This window comes from Coregonus clupeaformis, unplaced genomic scaffold (assembly GCF_020615455.1).
Source record: "Coregonus clupeaformis isolate EN_2021a unplaced genomic scaffold, ASM2061545v1 scaf0376, whole genome shotgun sequence".
Classification (NCBI taxonomy): Eukaryota; Metazoa; Chordata; class Actinopteri; order Salmoniformes; family Salmonidae; genus Coregonus; species Coregonus clupeaformis.
Window position 1 is genome coordinate 31,036 of NW_025533831.1, and position 27,128 is coordinate 58,163.

At 48.5% G+C, this 27,128-nt stretch overlaps 8 protein-coding genes across 8 annotated transcripts; all 8 read left to right on the forward strand.

The window, feature by feature from the left end:
- Positions 1–2,087: 2,087 nt before the first annotated feature.
- LOC121558481 (histone H1-like) lies at positions 2,088–2,998 on the forward strand. Its single transcript, XM_041871851.2, has one exon. It carries the CDS (start codon positions 2,141–2,143, stop codon positions 2,741–2,743), a length of 603 nt encoding a protein of 200 aa, XP_041727785.2. The 5' UTR covers positions 2,088–2,140; the 3' UTR covers positions 2,744–2,998.
- A 282-nt stretch (positions 2,999–3,280) lies between these two features.
- LOC121558505 (histone H2A) lies at positions 3,281–3,961 on the forward strand. Its single transcript, XM_045215130.1, has one exon. The coding sequence runs from the start codon at positions 3,411–3,413 to the stop codon at positions 3,795–3,797; it is 387 nt and encodes a 128-aa protein (XP_045071065.1). The 5' UTR covers positions 3,281–3,410; the 3' UTR covers positions 3,798–3,961.
- Positions 3,962–8,576: 4,615 nt separating this feature from the next.
- On the forward strand, positions 8,577–9,315 carry LOC121558501 (histone H2B). The gene has a single exon (XM_041871870.2). It carries the CDS (start codon positions 8,590–8,592, stop codon positions 8,962–8,964), a length of 375 nt encoding a protein of 124 aa, XP_041727804.1. The 5' UTR covers positions 8,577–8,589; the 3' UTR covers positions 8,965–9,315.
- A 1,765-nt stretch (positions 9,316–11,080) lies between these two features.
- Positions 11,081–11,967, forward strand: LOC121558482 (histone H1-like). The gene has a single exon (XM_041871852.2). It carries the CDS (start codon positions 11,107–11,109, stop codon positions 11,710–11,712), a length of 606 nt encoding a protein of 201 aa, XP_041727786.2. The 5' UTR covers positions 11,081–11,106; the 3' UTR covers positions 11,713–11,967.
- A 287-nt stretch (positions 11,968–12,254) lies between these two features.
- Positions 12,255–12,935, forward strand: LOC121558476 (histone H2A). Its single transcript, XM_041871848.2, has one exon. The coding sequence runs from the start codon at positions 12,385–12,387 to the stop codon at positions 12,769–12,771; it is 387 nt and encodes a 128-aa protein (XP_041727782.1). The 5' UTR covers positions 12,255–12,384; the 3' UTR covers positions 12,772–12,935.
- Positions 12,936–17,544: 4,609 nt separating this feature from the next.
- On the forward strand, positions 17,545–18,280 carry LOC121558495 (histone H2B). Its single transcript, XM_041871865.2, has one exon. The coding sequence runs from the start codon at positions 17,554–17,556 to the stop codon at positions 17,926–17,928; it is 375 nt and encodes a 124-aa protein (XP_041727799.2). The 5' UTR covers positions 17,545–17,553; the 3' UTR covers positions 17,929–18,280.
- A 1,830-nt stretch (positions 18,281–20,110) lies between these two features.
- On the forward strand, positions 20,111–20,996 carry LOC121558488 (histone H1-like). The gene has a single exon (XM_041871859.2). The coding sequence runs from the start codon at positions 20,136–20,138 to the stop codon at positions 20,739–20,741; it is 606 nt and encodes a 201-aa protein (XP_041727793.2). The 5' UTR covers positions 20,111–20,135; the 3' UTR covers positions 20,742–20,996.
- Positions 20,997–21,283: 287 nt separating this feature from the next.
- Positions 21,284–21,964, forward strand: LOC121558468 (histone H2A). The gene has a single exon (XM_041871842.2). The coding sequence runs from the start codon at positions 21,414–21,416 to the stop codon at positions 21,798–21,800; it is 387 nt and encodes a 128-aa protein (XP_041727776.2). The 5' UTR covers positions 21,284–21,413; the 3' UTR covers positions 21,801–21,964.
- Positions 21,965–27,128: the final 5,164 nt, after the last annotated feature.

Genomic DNA, 27,128 nt, shown 5'->3' on the forward strand with positions numbered 1-27,128 from the left:
AATAAAAAGGTGGTGAATAATATGAATGAATGTATATAATTATATATATATATATATATGAACGTAGCCCTTGGCCTACAGGTAATTTCGTAAGTGATCATCCATATAGTCCCTGTAGTATTGGTAGAAGCGAACGGTGGGTTTGTTCCCACGGGGGGCCAGTATGAAAATGTACGCACTCACTTAACTGTAAGTGGCTCTGGATAAGAGCGTCTGCTACATGACTCAAAATGTCCATGTGAAGTGTAGTACATTTGAGTCACGTAGTGTATTTTCCTTCCTACTACACTCACGAGGCAACAGGATAAAAGGCAGTGGCTTCCACGTGACAAAGTGGGGATATGAATGTGTCTGTAGGCCAAGTCACAGTATAACACAGAGAAGGAGTGAGTGTGATAGTCGTTGGAGCAGTAGTGGATTCCAATGACTACCTTGGGGATAGCCTATACAACAGGGAAAAGAAAAGAGGCCGCAATCAGCCTTCTGACCCACATGCACCTGCTGGGATTCTTCTCCCAGTCCAACCACATATGCAGCCCTTGTCCCACTTGGAGAGAGAGAGAGAGAGACTGAGAGACAGAGAGAGAGAGAGAGAGAGAGAGTGAGTGACTGAAGGAGTGAGTGAGTGAGTGAATGAGTGAGAGTGATAGTCGTTGGAGCAGTAGTGGATTCCAATGACTACCTTGGGGATAGCCTATACAACAGGGAAAAGAAAAGAGGCCGCAATCAGCCTTCTGACCCACATGCACCTGCTGGGATTCTTCTCACAGTCCAACCACATATGCAGCCCTTGTCCCACTCGGAGAGAGAGAGGGAGAGAGAGAGACAGAGAGAGAGAGAGAGAGAGTGGGAGAGAGAGAGAGTGAAGGAGTGAATGAGTGACTGAAGGAGTGAGTGAGTGAGTGTGATAGAGAGAGAGAGACAGAGAGAGACAGAGAGAAAGAGAGAGAGAGAGAGACTGAGAGAGAGAGAGAGAGAGTGAGTGAGTGAAGGAGTGAATGAGTGACTGAAGGAGTGAATGAGTGTGATAGAGAGAGAGAGATAGAGAGAGAGAGACAGAGAGAGAGAGTGAGAGAGTGAGAGACAGAGAGAGAGACTAGAGAGAGAGAGAGAGAGAGAGACAGAGAGAGAGACTGAGAGAGAGAGAGAGAGAGAGAGAGTGAGAGAGAGATAGAGACTCCCTCTATCTAGGCCTATATCAACGCGCCATAGCCCATGGGGCGCCAGCCTCCATAGCGCCAGCCAGACACCAAGACCCACAGACACAAAGACCGAGCCGAGTCACGCTGCGGAGTCAAGCAGGTGAACAATATATTAGTAGAGACAGCCAACCTAACTACCTACCTACCTACCTACCTACCTACCAGAAGGGAGGGGAAGACAACACACAATCTCACTGTGTAGAAATAGTAGGCTACAAATACAACAACAACAAACACACTGCCAGTGCACAAAAAGTACTAATACACACACAGTGCAAGTAAGCATGTCGTAGGACAGTTTATACCATGTGGATCCTGTACATACGACGAATACAACTTGAAACTTGAAGTACAACACTCGTCTCAGCCAGGCCTCACAGGTGCATGTGTTTTAAGGTCCCCAAAAGAGCACTTCTTTAAAACACCCTTGACCACATCAGGGGACACCAAACCATTTGATTCCCTTGCCAGACATCTCGGCTCACTACACAACAAGTGCTGCTCGCAATCGGATGCACTTTTAGGCCATTTAGGAGACAAATAGCACAGGAAAACCAGTGCGCACCGCTCCACCCGACAGTCCAACGGTGAGGTTTTGAGCGAGTCGCAACAAAATGCACGGCCCTTCCGCGGCCCACATGACTTTATTCTGAACGGAGACAAGTCTGCTCGCTGGGCCGTTCGCTTTTGGAGCAAAAACACGGCTCCGTCGGTGACTTTTGGGCCGATATAGGCGAACAGAAAACACAAGTGAAAGAGCATTTGGCCAGCCCAGAGAAGCCGAGCTGGGTGGCTTGAGTCTACATGGTTCTCATGTCGCGTTTAAGGCCAGCCCCCTGCTCAGTGTGGAGCTTCAATAGCGCAGAACAGCATCTACAGGAAACTACTCCTCGCAGACCGTGTGTGTGTGTGTGTACCGGACCAAACGACAGACAGACATGGCAGAAGTCGCACCAGCACCCGCCGCCGCCGCACCGGCCAAGGCACCCAAGAAGAAGGCAGCAGCCAAGGCCAAGAAAGCGGGACCCAGCGTAGGCGAGCTCATCGTCAAGGCTGTGACCGCTTCCAAGGAGAGGAGCGGCGTGTCCCTGGCCGCGCTCAAGAAGACGCTGGCGGCAGGCGGCTACGACGTGGAGAAGAACAACTCCCGCGTCAAGATCGCAGTCAAGAGCCTCGTCACCAAGGGCACCCTGGTCCAGACCAAGGGCACCGGTGCATCCGGCTCCTTCAAGCTCAACAAGAAAGCCGTCGAGGCGAAGAAGCCCGCCAAGAAAGCCGCAGTCCCCAAAGTAAAGAAGGTGGCCGCCAAGAAGCCAGCCGCGGCTAAGAAGCCCAAGAAGGTAGCAGCCAAGAAGGCCGTCACCGCAAAGAAGTCCCCCAAGAAGGCCAAGAAGCCCGCTACACCCAAAAAGGCCGCCAAGAGCCCCAAGAAGGTGAAGAAGCCCGCCGCAGCGGCCAAGAAGGCAGCCAAGAGCCCCAAGAAGGCTACAAAGGCAGCCAAGCCCAAAGCCGCCAAGGCAGCCAAGGCCAAGAAGAAGTAAACCTATTACAAACAGTGTTCTACTCGACACATGTTGTACCACAAAAGGCTCTTTTAAGAGCCACCCACCTCTTTCCATAGAAAGCGCATTGATTTCCATGTACTACCTGTCGTGAAAAAGAAATTACGCACACTAGGCTACTTTTACGCACACAACATTGTCCCACTCTGGGTGTGTGCGAAGGGAGAGGCATATAATAGAGGGCCAAAATGGCTTAGAAATTCGACCTCACGAGTGCACCCTCACCAGCCATTTTTATATATGAGCCACTGGGCTATTCCCGTTCAGAGGCAGGCTGCTGTGATGTGTTACAAGTGCCATGTAACAACAATAACAATACTATAGTGGCTTCGATTTCAAACTCAAGAGTGCACCCTCACCAGCTGTTTGTTTCCCATTTGGAGAGAAATAATGTGAGGATTTCATTTTGGCGCTCACGCGAAATGACCGAACAAAGTCGGAGGGAAACAAAGTAGCCTCTCACTCGCTGCCTGTGGGTGGGAACCGGCTTAGAGCTGTCTGTCCGTCCGTCTGTCCCTCGCTCCAATTGGATAAGGCCACACCGGCCCGGTGGCCAATCGTTGCCTCTTGTGGCGAGGTATATGTACGGCTCTCGAAGTGGCGAGCGGCTCATTCAGACTTTCTGTGACTTTCTCAAGCTACCAATATGAGCGGAAGAGGCAAAACCGGAGGCAAGGCCAGGGCGAAGGCAAAGACCCGTTCATCCCGTGCTGGTCTCCAGTTCCCCGTGGGCCGTGTGCACAGGCTGCTGCGCAAAGGCAACTACGCCGAGCGTGTGGGCGCTGGCGCACCAGTCTACCTGGCCGCCGTGCTCGAGTACCTGACTGCTGAGATCCTGGAGTTGGCCGGCAACGCTGCCCGTGACAACAAGAAGACTCGTATCATCCCCCGTCACCTGCAGCTGGCCGTCCGTAACGACGAGGAGCTGAACAAACTGCTCGGCGGTGTGACCATCGCTCAGGGTGGTGTGTTGCCCAACATCCAGGCAGTGCTACTCCCCAAGAAGACAGAGAAGGCAGTCAAAGCCAAGTAAATTCGCTACTGCGACTTCAACTTGACTACTCAACCCCCAAAGGCTCTTTTAAGAGCCAACCACCTAGCTCTCCAAAAGCGCAAAGTACCTTTCTATGACCGCAATACATTGAGTGGGTGTATACACAACTATTTCGACATTCTGTGCCCACATGAGGCCTTGCATGAACAACTACACCTACTAGGCCTCGTTTGCCATAGCAGGCTAGCATTAGATTACACGTGCCTATAAGATGTCACTCTTGACTTTGGCGACTATTATTGCGCGTAAAGGGCCGGCGGCGTCCTATTGCGCGCGCACCGGGAGTTTGAGTTTTGGAGAGGCCGGGCCTCGCGTCCAATGGCCAACGGAGGAGGCCTGCGCAACGGGCCAATCGGGGTGGTGGGGAGATGGTGTCCAATCAGCAGCCGCCACTGCCGGCTTTATAAACTTCACATAGGCATTTCGAGGCTATACTCCACTGTCAGAGCAGCGCCATGGCCAGAACCAAGCAAACCGCTCGCAAATCCACCGGTGGCAAAGCCCCCAGGAAGCAGCTCGCCACTAAGGCTGCTCGCAAGAGTGCCCCGGCCACCGGCGGTGTGAAGAAGCCTCACCGTTACAGGCCCGGCACCGTGGCTCTGAGAGAGATCCGTCGTTACCAGAAGTCCACTGAGCTACTCATCCGCAAGCTGCCCTTCCAGCGCCTGGTGCGAGAAATCGCCCAGGACTTCAAGACCGACCTGCGCTTCCAGAGCTCCGCCGTGATGGCCCTGCAGGAGGCTAGCGAGGCTTACCTGGTCGGCCTGTTCGAGGACACCAACCTGTGCGCCATCCACGCCAAGCGGGTGACCATCATGCCCAAGGACATCCAGCTGGCCCGCCGTATTCGCGGAGAGCGCGCATAAATGAGGATGACCTGAACTCGAAAATCCCCCAAAGGCTCTTTTAAGAGCCACCTCCATTTTTCCATCAAAAAGGCACAATTGTTCCATGTATACACGCACCTCTACATTAGCCACCATGTATGTTGTTCACTAACACGTCTAAAAGCTACGTATTGCACCTTTTAGTTGCCTGAAGTCTAGCTTCAATGTTTGTTTGTGTGTATATACACAACCATCTGGCATCATCCACTTCCTTTGAACTATAGTAGCACAGTAAAATGCTTTACAAAGGAGGGGAAAAAGAAACGAGTGATAATATAGGCCGAATAGTAACAAGAATTGTGTTCAGATGAATAATTGACACTATTAGTTGTGTGTAATAATAGCCTTGCATGCAGTCCAGAAAAAACATTGCATGCCAACTTACTTTGAAAGTCCCATGTTGCAGTGCTGCTGAGAGACTCATGCAGAGGCCAAAACTTTACAGTGGAGCACGGAGGCCATCTTGTGGTTAAATGTGGGTACTGCACATCATGGTGATTCCCTTTCGGCCAGCGTTTCCCAAACGCGGTCCTGGGGTCCCCAAGGGGTGCGCGTTTTGCGTTTTGCCCTAGCACTCCACAGCTGATTCTAATACTCCAGCTTCATGATGATGAGTTGATTATTTGAAGCAGCTGTGTAGTGCTAGGGCAAAACTCCCAAAACGTGCCCCGAGTTTGGGAAACCCTGCTTTAGGCTAATACTAGCCTATTAGGATGACTTGGTTCGATCGCTTTAATGGCAACTGCTGAACTCTGGTTTTCACTAATTACTTGTCCCAGGTCACCATTATGAATCCAATAGCAAAACAAATGTTTCAACATTGCTCAATAGTGAAAAAAGGGCAGGAAACGATGGGTTCTCAACAATATTTCACCAACAACCAATCACTATTCAAGCATAGACATTAGGATCATCCACAAATATTCCTAAATCATACTACAAAAGGGTTGTAACGAAATGGATTTGTCTGTTCAATGCAAGTTCAACGTCAAAGAAAAAGTGCATCACCACAACAAACGTGTCTTTAGATACACTGTAAAAAAAATGACTTTGTGGAATGTACTCAAGCTATTACAGTCAACAAAAGCACACGTCATATTATTGAGTAGATCTTTTAGCTTGTTTTTATGCGTAGATAAGCTTGAGTAAGTTGTTTAGATGTGGTCCAATACATAGAGTAAAGATGATAGAGGTAAAAAATGATTATATTATGTTGATTCAACTCAAATAGACATTGTGTTATTTTACCTGAATGATTCATCCTATTATGTATTTAGACCAAGTCAGAAAAATGTTCACATTTTTACTTTGGATTCACTCAATCAGATCCCTTAAGAGAAAAGGTATCCGGACACCGGGAATCCATGTATTTAAACATCAACGGTTTGCAAAACATCTGTTATTATGAGATGAGAAATTACGGATTCGCAATCAACACTGCAGGTAAATCCTGATTGCTGCAGGTAGGCAAAACCGTAGAAATAGGAACTACAACACTAACTAGTATAGGATCTCTGTGGGCAGACCCATTACTTACGAGAGATACAATGGAGCTTCAACCCCAAGGCAAGAAAAGTATTCATTGGTTCCACTTCTTTCCCTTCTAAATGCGTTTGCCTAAGGACAGGCTGTATGCACATATCTAAATGGCATTACAAAATCAGTATTTTTTTTGCCACTCAGAACACAGACATTTACCTTAAGGGGAGTTACCCTCATTTTAGACTTCCCAAGCATACATTTTCATGACAGCGTTCCTAATCTGCAGTAGGCAAAGCAGTTGAAAATCGGTAGGTTAACACCAAACCGTGAGGTGATTATGAATTCAGAGCAGTCGGATTAAGTCATAGTCAAATACATTTGAACAAATGAACAACAATATCACACGGAAAGTGATGTGAGCATTGCATTGTGGAAAGCAATGACATTACCAGAACACGTATTGCAACGCGAGGCATGTATTTCTAGATTAAACACTGATTCAGTGTGATGAACAAGTACATGTATGATTTGGTGTGCTCTACTTGAACACGCGCTTAGAGTTTTGAAACCACTGCCTATATGATGAGCGGTCGTTGTTTGTTTTATTACCACATACTTATGGAAATTGCACCGGTTGAGAGATGATGGCTCTCTTGTGCCTACGGTGAAGGGTACTTCTGATCCAGCAGGTGGTGCTAAGATCCCTCCCTACATGACTTGAATGATGAGTTGATTTATTCCTTATAGCTCCTAATGATTTTAAGGCCAGTGTTGGCAAACATTACTTGTGCTCCAGCAGGTGGCCATGAAATCCCTCCCTATATGACTTGACTGACCAGTTAGTTGATGGACTCCTTATAGCTCCTAATGATTTTAAGGCCAGTGTTGGCAAACATTACTTCTGCTCCAGCAGGTGGCCATGAAATCCCCCCTATATGACTTGACTGACCAGGTAGTTGATGGACTCCTTATAGCTCTTAATGATCTCAAGCAGAGTGTTGGCCACATGACCTCTGGTCCAGCAGGTGGCGGTGAAAATAGTCCCTATAGGAGTTGACTCATTTCTTTGAGGTCCTAAATGAAGCATAGGGCGTCAACAGTGCATCTCGGCCTAACCCTGTTCCGGGCCCATTTCTTCACTCGATGCTTCCGGTGTTCTTCATCTCCTCTTCAATAGGTCCTTCTCCACGTCTTCCTTCCCGTCTTGCCCTGTGCGTTCCACTGAAGTGTCTGTGTTTTTATGTCGTTAGGAGTTTTGCTCACTGCGTGTCCCCCTTCCATTTCCACTTTCTGTCCCAGTTGGGTAGCTATCCATTATACTGTAGCCTACTTACTACCAATGTCACTGTAGTCAAAGGTGATTTTCGATTATTATGTATGAGTATTATTATATATTGTTATATTATGATGTTCAAGCCTATAGGCTGTGGTAACAGGCCCTCTGTGATTTGTTGTTGTACTGTACATGTCAAGTATCTGCACTCTAGCCTAATTAGCCTAACCTGCTAGGGAAAAGTCACTTCCGGTCGTAGCTGTATCCCACCTAGTCAAAACCTTGTTAGTCCTTATCCTAAAAGGCACCCTCTGTTCCTCGATATACTCCACCGAGGGCTGGCAGCCAGTAAGTACAGGTAAGTGACAATTATCCGTGACGCAGTCACCTACACCGAGCACGCCAAGAGGAAGACCGTTACCGCCATGGACGTGGTCTACGCTCTGAAACGTCAGGGACGCACCCTGTACGGTTTCGGCGGTTAAACCCACTCTCTTCGGAACCTCAACACCCCGACTCGAACCCAAAGGCTCTTTTAAGAGCCACCCACATCCGCTTCAAATGGGCCCATTCCATATAGTGTTATATATATATATATATATATATAAAATTGTATGCTATTTAGTAAGAAAGTATGAGCCACTTCGAGTGGACATGGAGTATTAATTAGAGGATTCTAATGTCTCGTCCAGTTTTAGTGCACAGAGGGAGGCCTATATCTGACAGTGGCAAAGTGTAAGAACGTTATTATTTTGGGTCAAGCAATAGTGGAATTTGGACAACATAAAGCCACCACGAGTCGGTAGACGTGGCTCGAAAAGAGGGGGACAGCGCGCACACACACACACAGTCCAAAATGGGAGCCCTATGTCTGACGGTGCCAAAGTGGGCAATTCTATCACCAGCATTATTTGGCACAACAATCGTGCCATTTGGACACCTATTAAAGCCCCCCTTTTGAAACACACAATTCCCCATCGGTCACAGAGCATAGGCTATAGAGAGGAGGGAGGGAGGGAGGGAGCAGGGGAGTGTCTACGGCCGCTGACTTTGCTTAGCTTCCTCTTCATAAGACGGGTAAGCGCCCTTCACCCCCTCATTCGTTTCTGAGGAACAACGAGACATCATCATGCCCGAGCCAGCAAAGTCAGCGCCCAAGAAGGGCTCCAAGAAAGCCGTCACCAAGACCGCAGGGAAGGGCGGCAAGAAGCGCAGAAAGTCCAGGAAGGAGAGTTACGCCATCTACGTGTACAAAGTCCTGAAGCAGGTCCACCCCGACACCGGCATCTCCTCCAAGGCCATGGGAATCATGAACTCCTTCGTGAACGACATCTTCGAGCGTATCGCCGGAGAGTCATCTCGCCTGGCCCACTACAACAAGCGTTCTACCATCACCTCCAGGGAGATCCAGACCGCAGTGCGCCTGCTGCTCCCCGGTGAACTTGCCAAACACGCCGTGTCCGAGGGCACCAAGGCCGTAACCAAGTACACCAGTTCCAAGTAAACAGCGCATTTGGACTGCTCTACTAACCCAAAGGCTCTTTTAAGAGCCACCCACTCTGTCAGTAAAAAAAGCAATTCCATCGCCACCGAATGAATGCGTAGGTAGGCTGCGTTACATTGTACGACCGCGGTTACATTGTATCATTGTTTAATGGGCGGCGCGCGCCGGCTCGGAGAGCGGCTACATTGTATCATTTCCCCTGCCCGTTCCAGCGTAGGGGTTTAGCGCGCCTTTTTGGTGTCTTTGCGCGCTGAATAGTAACCCATGTTTGTCGGGCTCCATTCCAGGTGAAGGCAATGTAAAATGGCACCATTTGACAAAGGGTGTAAATAAATGAATCAAAAAGGCAGTCTGTTGGGTTTGATTGGAAAGAAATGCCTTTTGTCGTCTAATGAGCGGATAGTCATTTTGAGTTGACTTCCTGAATCGGTAGGACACGGATGGAGTGAATGGATGCTCCATCATTGGACTATACCCTAACGATGAGAATGATAATGGCAAGAATAAAAAGGTGGTGAATAATATGAATGTATATAATTATATATATATATATGTATATAATTATATATATATATATATGAACGTAGCCCTTTATGGCTCTGGATAAGAGCGTCTGCTACATGACTCAAAATGTCCATGTGAAGTGTAGTACATTTGAGTCACGTAGTGTATTTTCCTTCCTACTACACTCACGAGGCAACAGGATAAAAGGCAGTGGCTTCCACGTGACAAAGTGGGGATATGAATGTGTCTGTAGGCCAAGTCACAGTATAACACAGTGAAGGAGTGAGTGAGTGAGATAGTCGTTGGAGCAGTAGTGGATTCCAATGACTACCTTGGGGATAGCCTATACAACAGGGAAAAGAAAAGAGGCCGCAATCAGCCTTCTGACCCACATGCACCTGCTGGGATTCTTCTCCCAGTCCAACCACATATGCAGCCCTTGTCCCACTCAGAGAGAGAGAGAGAGAGAATGAGAGATAGAGAGAGAGAGAGAGAGAGAGAGAGAGAGAGAGAGTGAGTGAGTGAAGGAGTGACTGAAGGAGTGAGTGAGTGAGTGAAGGAGTGAATGAGTGACTGAAGGAGTGAGTGAGTGAGTGAATGAGTGAGTGTGATAGAGAGAGAGAGACTGAGAGAGAGAGAGAGAGAGAGAGAGAGAGTGAGAGAGAGATAGAGACTCCCTCTATCTAGGCCTATATCAACGCGCCATAGCCCATGGGGCGCCAGCCTCCATAGCGCCAGCCAGACACCAAGACCCACAGACACAACCCAACAAGACCGAGCCGAGTCACGCTGCGGAGTCAAGCAGGTGAACAATATATTAGTAGAGACAGCCAACCTAACTCTACCTACCTACCTACCTACCTACCTACCAGAAGGGAGGGGAAGACAACACACAATCTCACTGTGTAGAAATAGTAGGCTACAAATACAACAACAACACACACACTGCCAGTGCACAAAAAGTACTAATACACACACAGTGCAAGTAAGCATGTCGTACGACAGTTTATACCATGTGGATCCTGTACATACGACGAATACAACTTGAAACTTGAAGTACAACACTCGTCTCAGCCAGGCCTCACAGGTGCATGTGTTTTAAGGTCCCCAAAAGAGCACTTCTTTAAAACACCCTGGACCACATCAGGGGACACCAAACCATTTGATTCCCTTGCCAGACATCTCGGCTCACTACACAACAAGTGCTGCTCGCAATCGGATGCACTTTTAGGCCATTTAGGAGACAAATAGCACAGGAAAACCAGTGCGCACCGCTCCACCCGACAGTCCAACGGTGAGGTTTTGAGCGAGTCGCAACAAAATGCGCGGCCCACATGACTTTATTCTGAACGGAGACAAGTCTGCTCGCTGGGCCGTTCGCTTTTGGAGCAAAAACACGGCTCCGTCGGTGACTTTTGGGCCGATATAGGCGAACAGAAAACACAAGTGAAAGAGCATTTGGCCAGCCCAGAGAAGCCGAGCTGGGTGGCTTGAGTCTACATGGTTCTCATGTCGCGTTTAAGGCCAGCCCCCTGCTCAGTGTGGAGCTTCAATAGCGCAGAACAGCATCTACAGGAAACTACTCCTCGCAGACCGTGTGTGTGTGTGTGTGTGTACCGGACCAAACGACAGACAGACATGGCAGAAGTCGCACCAGCACCCGCCGCCGCCGCACCGGCCAAGGCACCCAAGAAGAAGGCAGCAGCCAAGGCCAAGAAAGCGGGACCCAGCGTAGGCGAGCTCATCGTCAAGGCTGTGACCGCTTCCAAGGAGAGGAGCGGCGTGTCCCTGGCCGCGCTCAAGAAGACGCTGGCGGCAGGCGGCTACGACGTGGAGAAGAACAACTCCCGCGTCAAGATCGCAGTCAAGAGCCTCGTCACCAAGGGCACCCTGGTCCAGACCAAGGGCACCGGTGCATCCGGCTCCTTCAAGCTCAACAAGAAAGCCGTCGAGGCGAAGAAGCCCGCCAAGAAAGCCACAGTCCCCAAAGTAAAGAAGGTGGCCGCCAAGAAGCCAGCCGCGGCTAAGAAGCCCAAGAAGGTAGCAGCCAAGAAGGCCGTCACTGCAAAGAAGTCCCCCAAGAAGGCCAAGAAGCCCGCTACACCCAAAAAGGCCGCCAAGAGCCCCAAGAAGGCCAAGAAGCCCGCTACACCCAAAAAGGCAGCCAAGAGCCCCAAGAAGGCTACAAAGGCAGCCAAGCCCAAGGCAGCCAAGGCCAAGAAGGCAGCCCCCAAGAAGAAGTAAACCTATTACAAACAGTGTTCTACTCGACACATGTTGTACCACAAAAGGCTCTTTTAAGAGCCACCCACCTCTTTCCATAGAAAGCGCATTGATTTCCATGTACTACCTGTCGTGAAAAAGAAATTACGCACACTAGGCTACTTTTACGCACACAACATTGTCCCACTCTGGGTGTGTGCGAAGGGAGAGGCATATAATAGAGGGCCAAAATGGCTTAGAAATTCGACCTCACGAGTGCACCCTCACCAGCCATTTTTATATATGAGCCACTGGGCTATTCCCGTTCAGAGGCAGGCTGCTGTGATGTGTTACAAGTGCCATGTAACAACAATAACAATACTATAGTGGCTTCGATTTCAAACTCAAGAGTGCACCCTCACCAGCTGTTTGTTTCCCATTTGGAGAGAAATAATGTGAGGATTTCATTTTGGCGCTCACGCGAAATGACACAAAGTAACAAAGTCGGAGGGAAACAAAGTAGCCTCTCACTCGCTGCCTGTGGGTGGGAACCGGCTTAGAGCTGTCTGTCCGTCCGTCTGTCCCTCGCTCCAATTGGATAAGGCCACACCGGCCCGGTGGCCAATCGTTGCCTCTTGTGGCGAGGTATATGTACGGCTCTCGAAGTGGCGAGCGGCTCATTCAGACTTTCTGTGACTTTCTCAAGCTACCAATATGAGCGGAAGAGGCAAAACCGGAGGCAAGGCCAGGGCGAAGGCAAAGACCCGTTCATCCCGTGCTGGTCTCCAGTTCCCCGTGGGCCGTGTGCACAGGCTGCTGCGCAAAGGCAACTACGCCGAGCGTGTGGGCGCTGGCGCACCAGTCTACCTGGCCGCCGTGCTCGAGTACCTGACTGCTGAGATCCTGGAGTTGGCCGGCAACGCTGCCCGTGACAACAAGAAGACTCGTATCATCCCCCGTCACCTGCAGCTGGCCGTCCGTAACGACGAGGAGCTGAACAAACTGCTCGGCGGTGTGACCATCGCTCAGGGTGGTGTGTTGCCCAACATCCAGGCAGTGCTACTCCCCAAGAAGACAGAGAAGGCAGTCAAAGCCAAGTAAATTCGCTACTGCGACTTCAACTTGACTACTCAACCCCCAAAGGCTCTTTTAAGAGCCAACCACCTAGCTCTCCAAAAGCGCAAAGTACCTTTCTATGACCGCAATACATTGAGTGGGTGTATACACAACTATTTCGACATTCTGTGCCCACATGAGGCCTTGCATGAACAACTACACCTACTAGGCCTCGTTTGCCATAGCAGGCTAGCATTAGATTACACGTGCCTATAAGATGTCACTCTTGACTTTGGCGACTATTATTGCGCGTAAAGGGCCGGCGGCGTCCTATTGCGCGCGCACCGGGAGTTTGAATTTTGGAGAGGCCGGGCCTCGCGTCCAATGGCCAACGGAGGAGGCCTGCGCAACGGGCCAATCGGGGTGGTGGGGAGATGGTGTCCAATCAGCAGCCGCCACTGCCGGCTTTATAAACTTCACATAGGCATTTCGAGGCTATACTCCCAGCGCCATGGCCAGAACCAAGCAAACCGCTCGCAAATCCACCGGTGGCAAAGCCCCCAGGAAGCAGCTCGCCACTAAGGCTGCTCGCAAGAGTGCCCCGGCCACCGGCGGTGTGAAGAAGCCTCACCGTTACAGGCCCGGCACCGTGGCTCTGAGAGAGATCCGTCGTTACCAGAAGTCCACTGAGCTACTCATCCGCAAGCTGCCCTTCCAGCGCCTGGTGCGAGAAATCGCCCAGGACTTCAAGACCGACCTGCGCTTCCAGAGCTCCGCCGTGATGGCCCTGCAGGAGGCTAGCGAGGCTTACCTGGTCGGCCTGTTCGAGGACACCAACCTGTGCGCCATCCACGCCAAGCGGGTGACCATCATGCCCAAGGACATCCAGCTGGCCCGCCGTATTCGCGGAGAGCGCGCATAAATGAGGATGACCTGAACTCGAAAATCCCCCAAAGGCTCTTTTAAGAGCCACCTCCATTTTTCCATCAAAAAGGCACAATTGTTCCATGTATACACGCACCTCTACATTAGCCACCATGTATGTTGTTCACTAACACGTCTAAAAGCTACGTATTGCACCTTTTAGTTGCCTGAAGTCTAGCTTCAATGTTTGTTTGTGTGTATATACACAACCATCTGGCATCATCCACTTCCTTTGAACTATAGTAGCACAGTAAAATGCTTTACAAAGGAGGGGAAAAAGAAACGAGTGATAATATAGGCCGAATAGTAACAAGAATTGTGTTCAGATGAATAATTGACACTATTAGTTGTGTGTAATAATAGCCTTGCATGCAGTCCAGAAAAAACATTGCATGCCAACTTACTTTGAAAGTCCCATGTTGCAGTGCTGCTGAGAGACTCATGCAGAGGCCAAAACTTTACAGTGGAGCACGGAGGCCATCTTGTGGTTAAATGTGGGTACTGCACATCATGGTGATTCCCTTTCGGCCAGCGTTTCCCAAACGCGGTCCTGGGGTCCCCAAGGGGTGCGCGTTTTGCGTTTTGCCCTAGCACTCCACAGCTGATTCTAATACTCCAGCTTCATGATGATGAGTTGATTATTTGAAGCAGCTGTGTAGTGCTAGGGCAAAAACTCCCAAAACGTGCCCCGAGTTTGGGAAACCCTGCTTTAGGCTAATACTAGCCTATTAGGATGACTTGGTTCGATCGCTTTAATGGCAACTGCTGAACTCTGGTTTTCACTAATTACTTGTCCCAGGTCACCATTATGAATCCAATAGCAAAACAAATGTTTCAACATTGCTCAATAGTGAAAAAAGGGCAGGAAACGATGGGTTCTCAACAATATTTCACCAACAACCAATCACTATTCAAGCATAGACATTAGGATCATCCACAAATATTCCTAAATCATACTACAAAAGGGTTGTAACGAAATGGATTTGTCTGTTCAATGCAAGTTCAACGTCAAAGAAAAAGTGCATCACCACAACAAACGTGTCTTTAGATACACTGTAAAAAAAATGACTTTGTGGAATGTACTCAAGCTATTACAGTCAACAAAAGCACACGTCATATTATTGAGTAGATCTTTTAGCTTGTTTTTATGCGTAGATAAGCTTGAGTAAGTTGTTTAGATGTGGTCCAATACATAGAGTAAAGATGATAGAGGTAAAAAATGATTATATTATGTTGATTCAACTCAAATAGACATTGTGTTATTTTACCTGAATGATTCATCCTATTATGTATTTAGACCAAGTCAGAAAAATGTTCACATTTTTACTTTGGATTCACTCAATCAGATCCCTTAAGAGAAAAGGTATCCGGACACCGGGAATCCATGTATTTAAACATCAACGGTTTGCAAAACATCTGTTATTATGAGATGAGAAATTACGGATTCGCAATCAACACTGCAGGTAAATCCTGATTGCTGCAGGTAGGCAAAACCGTAGAAATAGGAACTACAACACTAACTAGTATAGGATCTCTGTGGGCAGACCCATTACTTACGAGAGATACAATGGAGCTTCAACCCCAAGGCAAGAAAAGTATTCATTGGTTCCACTTCTTTCCCTTCTAAATGCGTTTGCCTAAGGACAGGCTGTATGCACATATCTAAATGGCATTACAAAAATCAGTATTTTTTTTGCCACTCAGAACACAGACATTTACCTTAAGGGGAGTTACCCTCATTTTAGACTTCCCAAGCATACATTTTCATGACAGCGTTCCTAATCTGCAGTAGGCAAAGCAGTTGAAAATCGGTAGGTTAACACCAAACCGTGAGGTGATTATGAATTCAGAGCAGTCGGATTAAGTCATAGTCAAATACATTTGAACAAATGAACAACAATATCACACGGAAAGTGATGTGAGCATTGCATTGTGGAAAGCAATGACATTACCAGAACACGTATTGCAACGCGAGGCATGTATTTCTAGATTAAACACTGATTCAGTGTGATGAACAAGTACATGTATGATTTGGTGTGCTCTACTTGAACACGCGCTTAGAGTTTTGAAACCACTGCCTATATGATGAGCGGTCGTTGTTTGTTTTATTACCACATACTTATGGAAATTGCACCGGTTGAGAGATGATGGCTCTCTTGTGCCTACGGTGAAGGGTACTTCTGATCCAGCAGGTGGTGCTAAGATCCCTCCCTATATGACTTGAATGATGAGTTGATTTATTCCTTATAGCTCCTAATGATTTTAAGGCCAGTGTTGGCAAACATTACTTGTGCTCCAGCAGGTGGCCATGAAATCCCTCCCTATATGACTTGACTGACCAGTTAGTTGATGGACTCCTTATAGCTCCTAATGATTTTAAGGCCAGTGTTGGCAAACATTACTTCTGCTCCAGCAGGTGGCCATGAAATCCCCCCTATATGACTTGACTGACCAGGTAGTTGATGGACTCCTTATAGCTCTTAATGATCTCAAGCAGAGTGTTGGCCACATGACCTCTGGTCCAGCAGGTGGCGGTGAAAATAGTCCCTATAGGAGTTGACTCATTTCTTTGAGGTCCTAAATGAAGCATAGGGCGTCAACAGTGCATCTCGGCCTAACCCTGTTCCGGGCCCATTTCTTCACTCGATGCTTCCGGTGTTCTTCATCTCCTCTTCAATAGTCCTTCTCCACGTCTTCCTTCCCGTCTTGCCCTGTGCGTTCCACTGAAGTGTCTGTGTTTTTATGTCGTTAGGAGTTTTGCTCACTGCGTGTCCCCCTTCCATTTCCACTTTCTGTCCCAGTTGGGTAGCTATCCATTATACTGTAGCCTACTTACTACCAATGTCACTGTAGTCAAAGGTGATTTTCGATTATTATGTATGAGTATTATTATATATTGTTATATTATGATGTTCAAGCCTATAGGCTGTGGTAACAGGCCCTCTGTGATTTGTTGTTGTACTGTACATGTCAAGTATCTGCACTCTAGCCTAATTAGCCTAACCTGCTAGGGAAAAGTCACTTCCGGTCGTAGCTGTATCCCACCTAGTCAAAACCTTGTTAGTCCTTATCCTAAAAGGCACCCTCTGTTCCTCGATATACTCCACCGAGGGCTGGCAGCCAGTAAGTACAGGTAAGTGACAATTATCCGTGACGCAGTCACCTACACCGAGCACGCCAAGAGGAAGACCGTTACCGCCATGGACGTGGTCTACGCTCTGAAACGTCAGGGACGCACCCTGTACGGTTTCGGCGGTTAAACCCACTCTCTTCGGAACCTCAACACCCCGACTCGAACCCAAAGGCTCTTTTAAGAGCCACCCACATCCGCTTCAAATGGGCCCATTCCATATAGTGTTATATATATATATATATATATATAAAATTGTATGCTATTTAGTAAGAAAGTATGAGCCACTTCGAGTGGACATGGAGTATTAATTAGAGGATTCTAATGTCTCGTCCAGTTTTAGTGCACAGAGGGAGGCCTATATCTGACAGTGGCAAAGTGTAAGAACGTTATTATTTTGGGTCAAGCAATAGTGGAATTTGGACAACATAAAGCCACCACGAGTCGGTAGACGTGGCTCGAAAAGAGGGGGACAGCGCGCACACACACACACAGTCCAAAATGGGAGCCCTATGTCTGACGGTGCCAAAGTGGGCAATTCTATCACCAGCATTATTTGGCACAACAATCGTGCCATTTGGACACCTATTAAAGCCCCCTTTTGAAACACACAATTCCCCATCGGTCACAGAGCATAGGCTATAGAGAGGAGGGAGGGAGGGAGGGAGCAGGGGAGTGTCTACGGCCGCTGACTTTGCTTAGCTTCCTCTTCATAAGACGGGTAAGCGCCCTTCACCCCCTCATTCGTTTCTGAGAAACGACGAGACATCATCATGCCCGAGCCAGCAAAGTCAGCGCCCAAGAAGGGCTCCAAGAAAGCCGTCACCAAGACCGCAGGGAAGGGCGGCAAGAAGCGCAGAAAGTCCAGGAAGGAGAGTTACGCCATCTACGTGTACAAAGTCCTGAAGCAGGTCCACCCCGACACCGGCATCTCCTCCAAGGCCATGGGAATCATGAACTCCTTCGTGAACGACATCTTCGAGCGTATCGCCGGAGAGTCATCTCGCCTGGCCCACTACAACAAGCGTTCTACCATCACCTCCAGGGAGATCCAGACCGCAGTGCGCCTGCTGCTCCCCGGTGAACTTGCCAAACACGCCGTGTCCGAGGGCACCAAGGCCGTAACCAAGTACACCAGTTCCAAGTAAACAGCGCATTTGGACTGCTCTACTAACCCAAAGGCTCTTTTAAGAGCCACCCACTCTGTCAGTAAAAAAAGCAATTCCATCGCCACCGAATGAATGCGTAGGTAGGCTGCGTTACATTGTACGACCGCGGTTACATTGTATCATTGTTTAATGGGCGGCGCGCGCCGGCTCGGAGAGCGGCTACATTGTATCATTTCCCCTGCCCGTTCCAGCGTAGGGGTTTAGCGCGCCTTTTTTGGTGTCTTTGCGCGCTGAATAGTAACCCATGTTTGTCGGGCTCCATTCCAGGTGAAGGCAATGTAAAATGGCACCATTTGACAAAGGGTGTAAATAAATGAATCAAAAAGGCAGTCTGTTGGGTTTGATTGGAAAGAAATGCCTTTTGTCGTCTAATGAGCGGATAGTCATTTTGAGTTGACTTCCTGAATCGGTAGGACACGGATGGAGTGAATGGATGCTCCATCATTGGACTATACCCTAACGATGAGAATGATAATGGCAAGAATAAAAAGGTGGTGAATAATATGAATGTATATAATTATATATATATATATATATATATATGTATATAATTATATATATATATATATATATATGAACGTAGCCCTTTTGGCTCTGGATAAGAGCGTCTGCTACATGACTCAATGTCCATGTGAAGTGTAGTGTATTTTCCTTCCTACTACACTCACGAGGCAACAGGATAAAAGGCAGTGGCTTCCACGTGACAAAGTGGGGATATGAATGTGTCTGTAGGCCAAGTCACAGTATAACACAGTGAAGGAGTGAGTGAGTGAGATAGTCGTTGGAGCAGTAGTGGATTCCAATGACTACCTTGGGGATAGCCTATACAACAGGGAAAAGAAAAGAGGCCGCAATCAGCCTTCTGACCCACATGCACCTGCTGGGATTCTTCTCCCAGTCCAACCACATATGCAGCCCTTGTCCCACTCAGAGAGAGAGAGAGAGAGAATGAGAGATAGAGAGAGAGAGAGAGAATGAGAGAGAGAGAGAGAGTGAGTGAGTGAAGGAGTGACTGAAGGAGTGAGTGAGTGAGTGAAGGAGTGAATGAGTGACTGAAGGAGTGAGTGAGTGAATGAGTGAGTGTGATAGAGAGAGAGAGACTGAGAGAGAGAGTGAGAGAGTGAGAGAGAGATAGAGACTCCCTCTATCTAGGCCTATATCAACGCGCCATAGCCCATGGGGCGCCAGCCTCCATAGCGCCAGCCAGACACCAAGACCCACAGACACCAAGACCCACAGACACCAAGACCCACAGACACCAAGACCCACAGACACCAAGACCCACAGACACCAAGACCCACAGACACCAAGACCGAGCCGAGTCACGCTGCGGAGTCAAGCAGGTGAACAATATATTAGTAGATACAGCCAACCTAACTACCTACCTACCTACCTACCTACCTACCTACCTACCAGAAGGGAGGGGAAGACAACACACAATCTCACTGTGTAGAAATAGTAGGCTACAAATACAACAACAACACACACACTGCCAGTGCACAAAAAGTACTAATACACACACAGTGCAAGTAAGCATGTCGTACGACAGTTTATACCATGTGGATCCTGTACATACGACGAATACAACTTGAAACTTGAAGTACAACACTCGTCTCAGCCAGGCCTCACAGGTGCATGTGTTTTAAGGTCCCCAAAAGAGCACTTCTTTAAAACACCCTGGACCACATCAGGGGACACCAAACCATTTGATTCCCTTGCCAGACATCTCGGCTCACTACACAACAAGTGCTGCTCGCAATCGGATGCACTTTTAGGCCATTTAGGAGACAAATAGCACAGGAAAACCAGTGCGCACCGCTCCACCCGACAGTCCAACGGTGAGGTTTTGAGCGAGTCGCAACAAAATGCGCGGCCCACATGACTTTATTCTGAACGGAGACAAGTCTGCTCGCTGGGCCGTTCGCTTTGGAGCAAAAACACGGCTCCGTCGGTGACTTTTGTGCCGATATAGGCGAACAGAAAACACAAGTGAAAGAGCATTTGGCCAGCCCAGAGAAGCCGAGCTGGGTGGCTTGAGTCTACATGGTTCTCATGTCGCGGTTAAGGCCAGCCCCCTGCTCAGTGTGGAGCTTCAATAGCGCAGAACAGCATCTACAGGAAACTACTCCTCGCAGACCGGTGTGTGTGTGTGTGTGTGTGTGTACCGGACCAAACGACAGACAGACATGGCAGAAGTCGCACCAGCACCCGCCGCCGCCGCACCGGCCAAGGCACCCAAGAAGAAGGCAGCAGCCAAGGCCAAGAAAGCGGGACCCAGCGTAGGCGAGCTCATCGTCAAGGCTGTGACCGCTTCCAAGGAGAGGAGCGGCGTGTCCCTGGCCGCGCTCAAGAAGACGCTGGCGGCAGGCGGCTACGACGTGGAGAAGAACAACTCCCGCGTCAAGATCGCAGTCAAGAGCCTCGTCACCAAGGGCACCCTGGTCCAGACCAAGGGCACCGGTGCATCCGGCTCCTTCAAGCTCAACAAGAAAGCTGTCGAGGCGAAGAAGCCCGCCAAGAAAGCCACAGTCCCCAAAGTAAAGAAGGTGGCCGCCAAGAAGCCAGCCGCGGCTAAGAAGCCCAAGAAGGTAGCAGCCAAGAAGGCCGTCACTGCAAAGAAGTCCCCCAAGAAGGCCAAGAAGCCCGCTACACCCAAAAAGGCCGCCAAGAGCCCCAAGAAGGCCAAGAAGCCCGCTACACCCAAAAAGGCAGCCAAGAGCCCCAAGAAGGCTACAAAGGCAGCCAAGCCCAAGGCAGCCAAGGCCAAGAAGGCAGCCCCCAAGAAGAAGTAAACCTATTACAAACAGTGTTCTACTCGACACATGTTGTACCACAAAAGGCTCTTTTAAGAGCCACCCACCTCTTTCCATAGAAAGCGCATTGATTTCCATGTACTACCTGTCGTGAAAAAGAAATTACGCACACTAGGCTACTTTTACGCACACAACATTGTCCCACTCTGGGTGTGTGCGAAGGGAGAGGCATATAATAGAGGGCCAAAATGGCTTAGAAATTCGACCTCACGAGTGCACCCTCACCAGCCATTTTTATATATGAGCCACTGGGCTATTCCCGTTCAGAGGCAGGCTGCTGTGATGTGTTACAAGTGCCATGTAACAACAATAACAATACTATAGTGGCTTCGATTTCAAACTCAAGAGTGCACCCTCACCAGCTGTTTGTTTCCCATTTGGAGAGAAATAATGTGAGGATTTCATTTTGGCGCTCACGCGAAATGACACAAAGTAACAAAGTCGGAGGGAAACAAAGTAGCCTCTCACTCGCTGCCTGTGGGTGGGAACCGGCTTAGAGCTGTCTGTCCGTCCGTCTGTCCCTCGCTCCAATTGGATAAGGCCACACCGGCCCGGTGGCCAATCGTTGCCTCTTGTGGCGAGGTATATGTACGGCTCTCGAAGTGGCGAGCGGCTCATTCAGACTTTCTGTGACTTTCTCAAGCTACCAATATGAGCGGAAGAGGCAAAACCGGAGGCAAGGCCAGGGCGAAGGCAAAGACCCGTTCATCCCGTGCTGGTCTCCAGTTCCCCGTGGGCCGTGTGCACAGGCTGCTGCGCAAAGGCAACTACGCCGAGCGTGTGGGCGCTGGCGCACCAGTCTACCTGGCCGCCGTGCTCGAGTACCTGACTGCTGAGATCCTGGAGTTGGCCGGCAACGCTGCCCGTGACAACAAGAAGACTCGTATCATCCCCCGTCACCTGCAGCTGGCCGTCCGTAACGACGAGGAGCTGAACAAACTGCTCGGCGGTGTGACCATCGCTCAGGGTGGTGTGTTGCCCAACATCCAGGCAGTGCTACTCCCCAAGAAGACAGAGAAGGCAGTCAAAGCCAAGTAAATTCGCTACTGCGACTTCAACTTGACTACTCAACCCCCAAAGGCTCTTTTAAGAGCCAACCACCTAGCTCTCCAAAAGCGCAAAGTACCTTTCTATGACCGCAATACATTGAGTGGGTGTATACACAACTATTTCGACATTCTGTGCCCACATGAGGCCTTGCATGAACAACTACACCTACTAGGCCTCGTTTGCCATAGCAGGCTAGCATTAGATTACACGTGCCTATAAGATGTCACTCTTGACTTTGGCGACTATTATTGCGCGTAAAGGACCGGCGGCGTCCTATTGCGCGCGCACCGGGAGTTTGAATTTTGGAGAGGCCGGGCCTCGCGTCCAATGGCCAACGGAGGAGGCCTGCGCAACGGGCCAATCGGGGTGGTGGGGAGATGGTGTCCAATCAGCAGCCGCCACTGCCGGCTTTATAAACTTCACATAGGCATTTCGAGGCTATACTCCCAGCGCCATGGCCAGAACCAAGCAAACCGCTCGCAAATCCACCGGTGGCAAAGCCCCCAGGAAGCAGCTCGCCACTAAGGCTGCTCGCAAGAGTGCCCCGGCCACCGGCGGTGTGAAGAAGCCTCACCGTTACAGGCCCGGCACCGTGGCTCTGAGAGAGATCCGTCGTTACCAGAAGTCCACTGAGCTACTCATCCGCAAGCTGCCCTTCCAGCGCCTGGTGCGAGAAATCGCCCAGGACTTCAAGACCGACCTGCGCTTCCAGAGCTCCGCCGTGATGGCCCTGCAGGAGGCTAGCGAGGCTTACCTGGTCGGCCTGTTCGAGGACACCAACCTGTGCGCCATCCACGCCAAGCGGGTGACCATCATGCCCAAGGACATCCAGCTGGCCCGCCGTATTCGCGGAGAGCGCGCATAAATGAGGATGACCTGAACTCGAAAATCCCCCAAAGGCTCTTTTAAGAGCCACCTCCATTTTTCCATCAAAAAGGCACAATTGTTCCATGTATACACGCACCTCTACATTAGCCACCATGTATGTTGTTCACTAACACGTCTAAAAGCTACGTATTGCACCTTTTAGTTGCCTGAAGTCTAGCTTCAATGTTTGTTTGTGTGTATATACACAACCATCTGGCATCATCCACTTCCTTTGAACTATAGTAGCACAGTAAAATGCTTTACAAAGGAGGGGAAAAAGAAACGAGTGATAATATAGGCCGAATAGTAACAAGAATTGTGTTCAGATGAATAATTGACACTATTAGTTGTGTGTAATAATAGCCTTGCATGCAGTCCAGAAAAAACATTGCATGCCAACTTACTTTGAAAGTCCCATGTTGCAGTGCTGCTGAGAGACTCATGCAGAGGCCAAAACTTTACAGTGGAGCACGGAGGCCATCTTGTGGTTAAATGTGGGTACTGCACATCATGGTGATTCCCTTTCGGCCAGCGTTTCCCAAACGCGGTCCTGGGGGTCCCCCAAGGGGTGCGCGTTTTGCGTTTTGCCCTAGCACTCCACAGCTGATTCTAATACTCCAGCTTCATGATGATGAGTTGATTATTTGAAGCAGCTGTGTAGTGCTAGGGCAAAAACTCCCAAAACGTGCCCCGAGTTTGGGAAACCCTGCTTTAGGCTAATACTAGCCTATTAGGATGACTTGGTTCGATCGCTTTAATGGCAACTGCTGAACTCTGGTTTTCACTAATTACTTGTCCCAGGTCACCATTATGAATCCAATAGCAAAACAAATGTTTCAACATTGCTCAATAGTGAAAAAAGGGCAGGAAACGATGGGTTCTCAACAATATTTCACCAACAACCAATCACTATTCAAGCATAGACATTAGGATCATCCACAAATATTCCTAAATCATACTACAAAAGGGTTGTAACGAAATGGATTTGTCTGTTCAATGCAAGTTCAACGTCAAAGAAAAAGTGCATCACCACAACAAACGTGTCTTTAGATACACCCCCAGGTGGTAAGGGTAGGTAACAACACATCTGCCACACTGATCCTCAACACGGGGGCCCCTCAGGGGTGCGTGCTCAGTCCCCTCCTGTACTCTCTGTTCACCCATGACTGCATGGCCAGGCACGACTCCAACACCATCATTAAGTTTGCCGACGACACAACAGTGGTAGGCCTGATCACCGACAACGATGAGACAGCCTATAGGGAGGAGGTCAGAGATCTGGCCGTGTGGTGCCAGGACAACAACCTCTCCCTCAACGTGACCAAGACAAAGGAGATGATTGTGGACTACAGGAAAAAAAGAGGACTGAGCACGCCCCCATTCTCATCGACGGGGCTGTAGTGGAACAGGTTGAGAGCTTCAAGTTCCTTGGTGTCCACACCACCAACGAACTATCATGGTCCAAGCACACCAAGACAGTCGTGAAGAGGGCACGACAAAGCCTATTCCCCCTCAGGAGACTAAAAAGATTTGGCATGGGTCCTCAGATCCTCAAAAAATTCTACAGCTGCACCATCGAGAGCATCCTGACTGGTTGCATCACCGCCTGGTATGGCAACTGCTTGGCCTCTGACCGCAAGGCACTACAGAGGGTAGTGCGTACGGCCCAGTACATCACTGGGGCAAAGCTCCCTGCCATCCAAGACCTCTATACCAGGCGGTGTCAGAGGAAGGCCCTCAAAATTGTCAAAGACTCCAGCCACCCTAGTCATAGACTGTTCTCTCTGCTACCGCACGGCAAGCGGTACCGGAGTGCCAAGTCTAGGTCCAAAAGACTTCTCAACAGCTTCTACCCACAAGCCATAAGACTCCTGAACAGCTAATCATGGCTACCCGGACTATTTGCACTGCCCCCCCACCCCATCCTTTTTACGCTGCTGCTACTCTGTTAAGTATTTATGCATAGTCACTTTAACTCTACCCACATGTACATATTACCTCAACTACCTCAACTAGCCGGTGCCCCCGCACATTGACTCTGCACCGTTACCCCCCTGTATATATAGCCTCCCTACTGTCACTTTATTTTACTTCTGCTCTTTGTTTTTCTCAACACTTTTTTTTGTTGTTGTTTTATTCTTACTTTTTTTGTTTAAAATAAACGCACTGTTGGTTAAGGGCTGTAAGTAAGCATTTCACTGTAATGTCTGCACTTGTTGTATTCGGCGCATGTGACCAATAAAATTTGATTTGATTTGATTTGATTTGTAAAAAAAATGACTTTGTGGAATGTACTCAAGCTATTACAGTCAACAAAAGCACACGTCATATTATTGAGTAGATCTTTTAGCTTGTTTTTATGCGTAGATAAGCTTGAGTAAGTTGTTTAGATGTGGTCCAATACATAGAGTAAAGATGATAGAGGTAAAAAAGGATTATATTATGTTGATTCAACTCAAATAGACATTGTGTTATTTTACCTGAATGATTCATCCTATTATGTATTTAGACCAAGTCAGAAAAATGTTCACATTTTTACTTTGGATTCACTCAATCAGATCCCTTAAGAGAAAAGGTATCCGGACACCGGGAATCCATGTATTTAAACATCAACGGTTTGCAAAACATCTGTTATTATGAGATGAGAAATTACGGATTCGCAATCAACACTGCAGGTAAATCCTGATTGCTGCAGGTAGGCAAAACCGTAGAAATAGGAACTACAACACTAACTAGTATAGGATCTCTGTGGGCAGACCCATTACTTACGAGAGATACAATGGAGCTTCAACCCCAAGGCAAGAAAAGTATTCATTGGTTCCACTTCTTTCCCTTCTAAATGCGTTTGCCTAAGGACAGGCTGTATGCACATATCTAAATGGCATTACAAAATCAGTATTTTTTTTGCCACTCAGAACACAGACATTTACCTTAAGGGGAGTTACCCTCATTTTAGACTTCCCAAGCATACATTTTCATGACAGCGTTCCTAATCTGCAGTAGGCAAAGCAGTTGAAAATCGGTAGGTTAACACCAAACCGTGAGGTGATTATGAATTCAGAGCAGTCGGATTAAGTCATAGTCAAATACATTTGAACAAATGAACAACAATATCACACGGAAAGTGATGTGAGCATTGCATTGTGGAAAGCAATGACATTACCAGAACACGTATTGCAACGCGAGGCATGTATTTCTAGATTAAACACTGATTCAGTGTGATGAACAAGTACATGTATGATTTGGTGTGCTCTACTTGAACACGCGCTTAGAGTTTTGAAACCACTGCCTATATGATGAGCGGTCGTTGTTTGTTTTATTACCACATACTTATGGAAATTGCACCGGTTGAGAGATGATGGCTCTCTTGTGCCTACGGTGAAGGGTACTTCTGATCCAGCAGGTGGTGCTAAGATCCCTCCCTACATGACTTGAATGATGAGTTGATTTATTCCTTATAGCTCCTAATGATTTTAAGGCCAGTGTTGGCAAACATTACTTGTGCTCCAGCAGGTGGCCATGAAATCCCTCCCTATATGACTTGACTGACCAGTTAGTTGATGGACTCCTTATAGCTCCTAATGATTTTAAGGCCAGTGTTGGCAAACATTACTTCTGCTCCAGCAGGTGGCCATGAAATCCCCCCTATATGACTTGACTGACCAGGTAGTTGATGGACTCCTTATAGCTCTTAATGATCTCAAGCAGAGTGTTGGCCACATGACCTCTGGTCCAGCAGGTGGCGGTGAAAATAGTCCCTATAGGAGTTGACTCATTTCTTTGAGGTCCTAAATGAAGCATAGGGCGTCAACAGTGCATCTCGGCCTAACCCTGTTCCGGGCCCATTTCTTCACTCGATGCTTCCGGTGTTCTTCATCTCCTCTTCAATAGTCCTTCTCCACGTCTTCCTTCCCGTCTTGCCCTGTGCGTTCCACTGAAGTGTCTGTGTTTTTATGTCGTTAGGAGTTTTGCTCACTGCGTGTCCCCCTTCCATTTCCACTTTCTGTCCCAGTTGGGTAGCTATCCATTATACTGTAGCCTACTTACTACCAATGTCACTGTAGTCAAAGGTGATTTTCGATTATTATGTATGAGTATTATTATATATTGTTATATTATGATGTTCAAGCCTATAGGCTGTGGTAACAGGCCCTCTGTGATTTGTTGTTGTACTGTACATGTCAAGTATCTGCACTCTAGCCTAATTAGCCTAACCTGCTAGGGAAAAGTCACTTCCGGTCGTAGCTGTATCCCACCTAGTCAAAACCTTGTTAGTCCTTATCCTAAAAGGCACCCTCTGTTCCTCGATATACTCCACCGAGGGCTGGCAGCCAGTAAGTACAGGTAAGTGACAATTATCCGTGACGCAGTCACCTACACCGAGCACGCCAAGAGGAAGACCGTTACCGCCATGGACGTGGTCTACGCTCTGAAACGTCAGGGACGCAC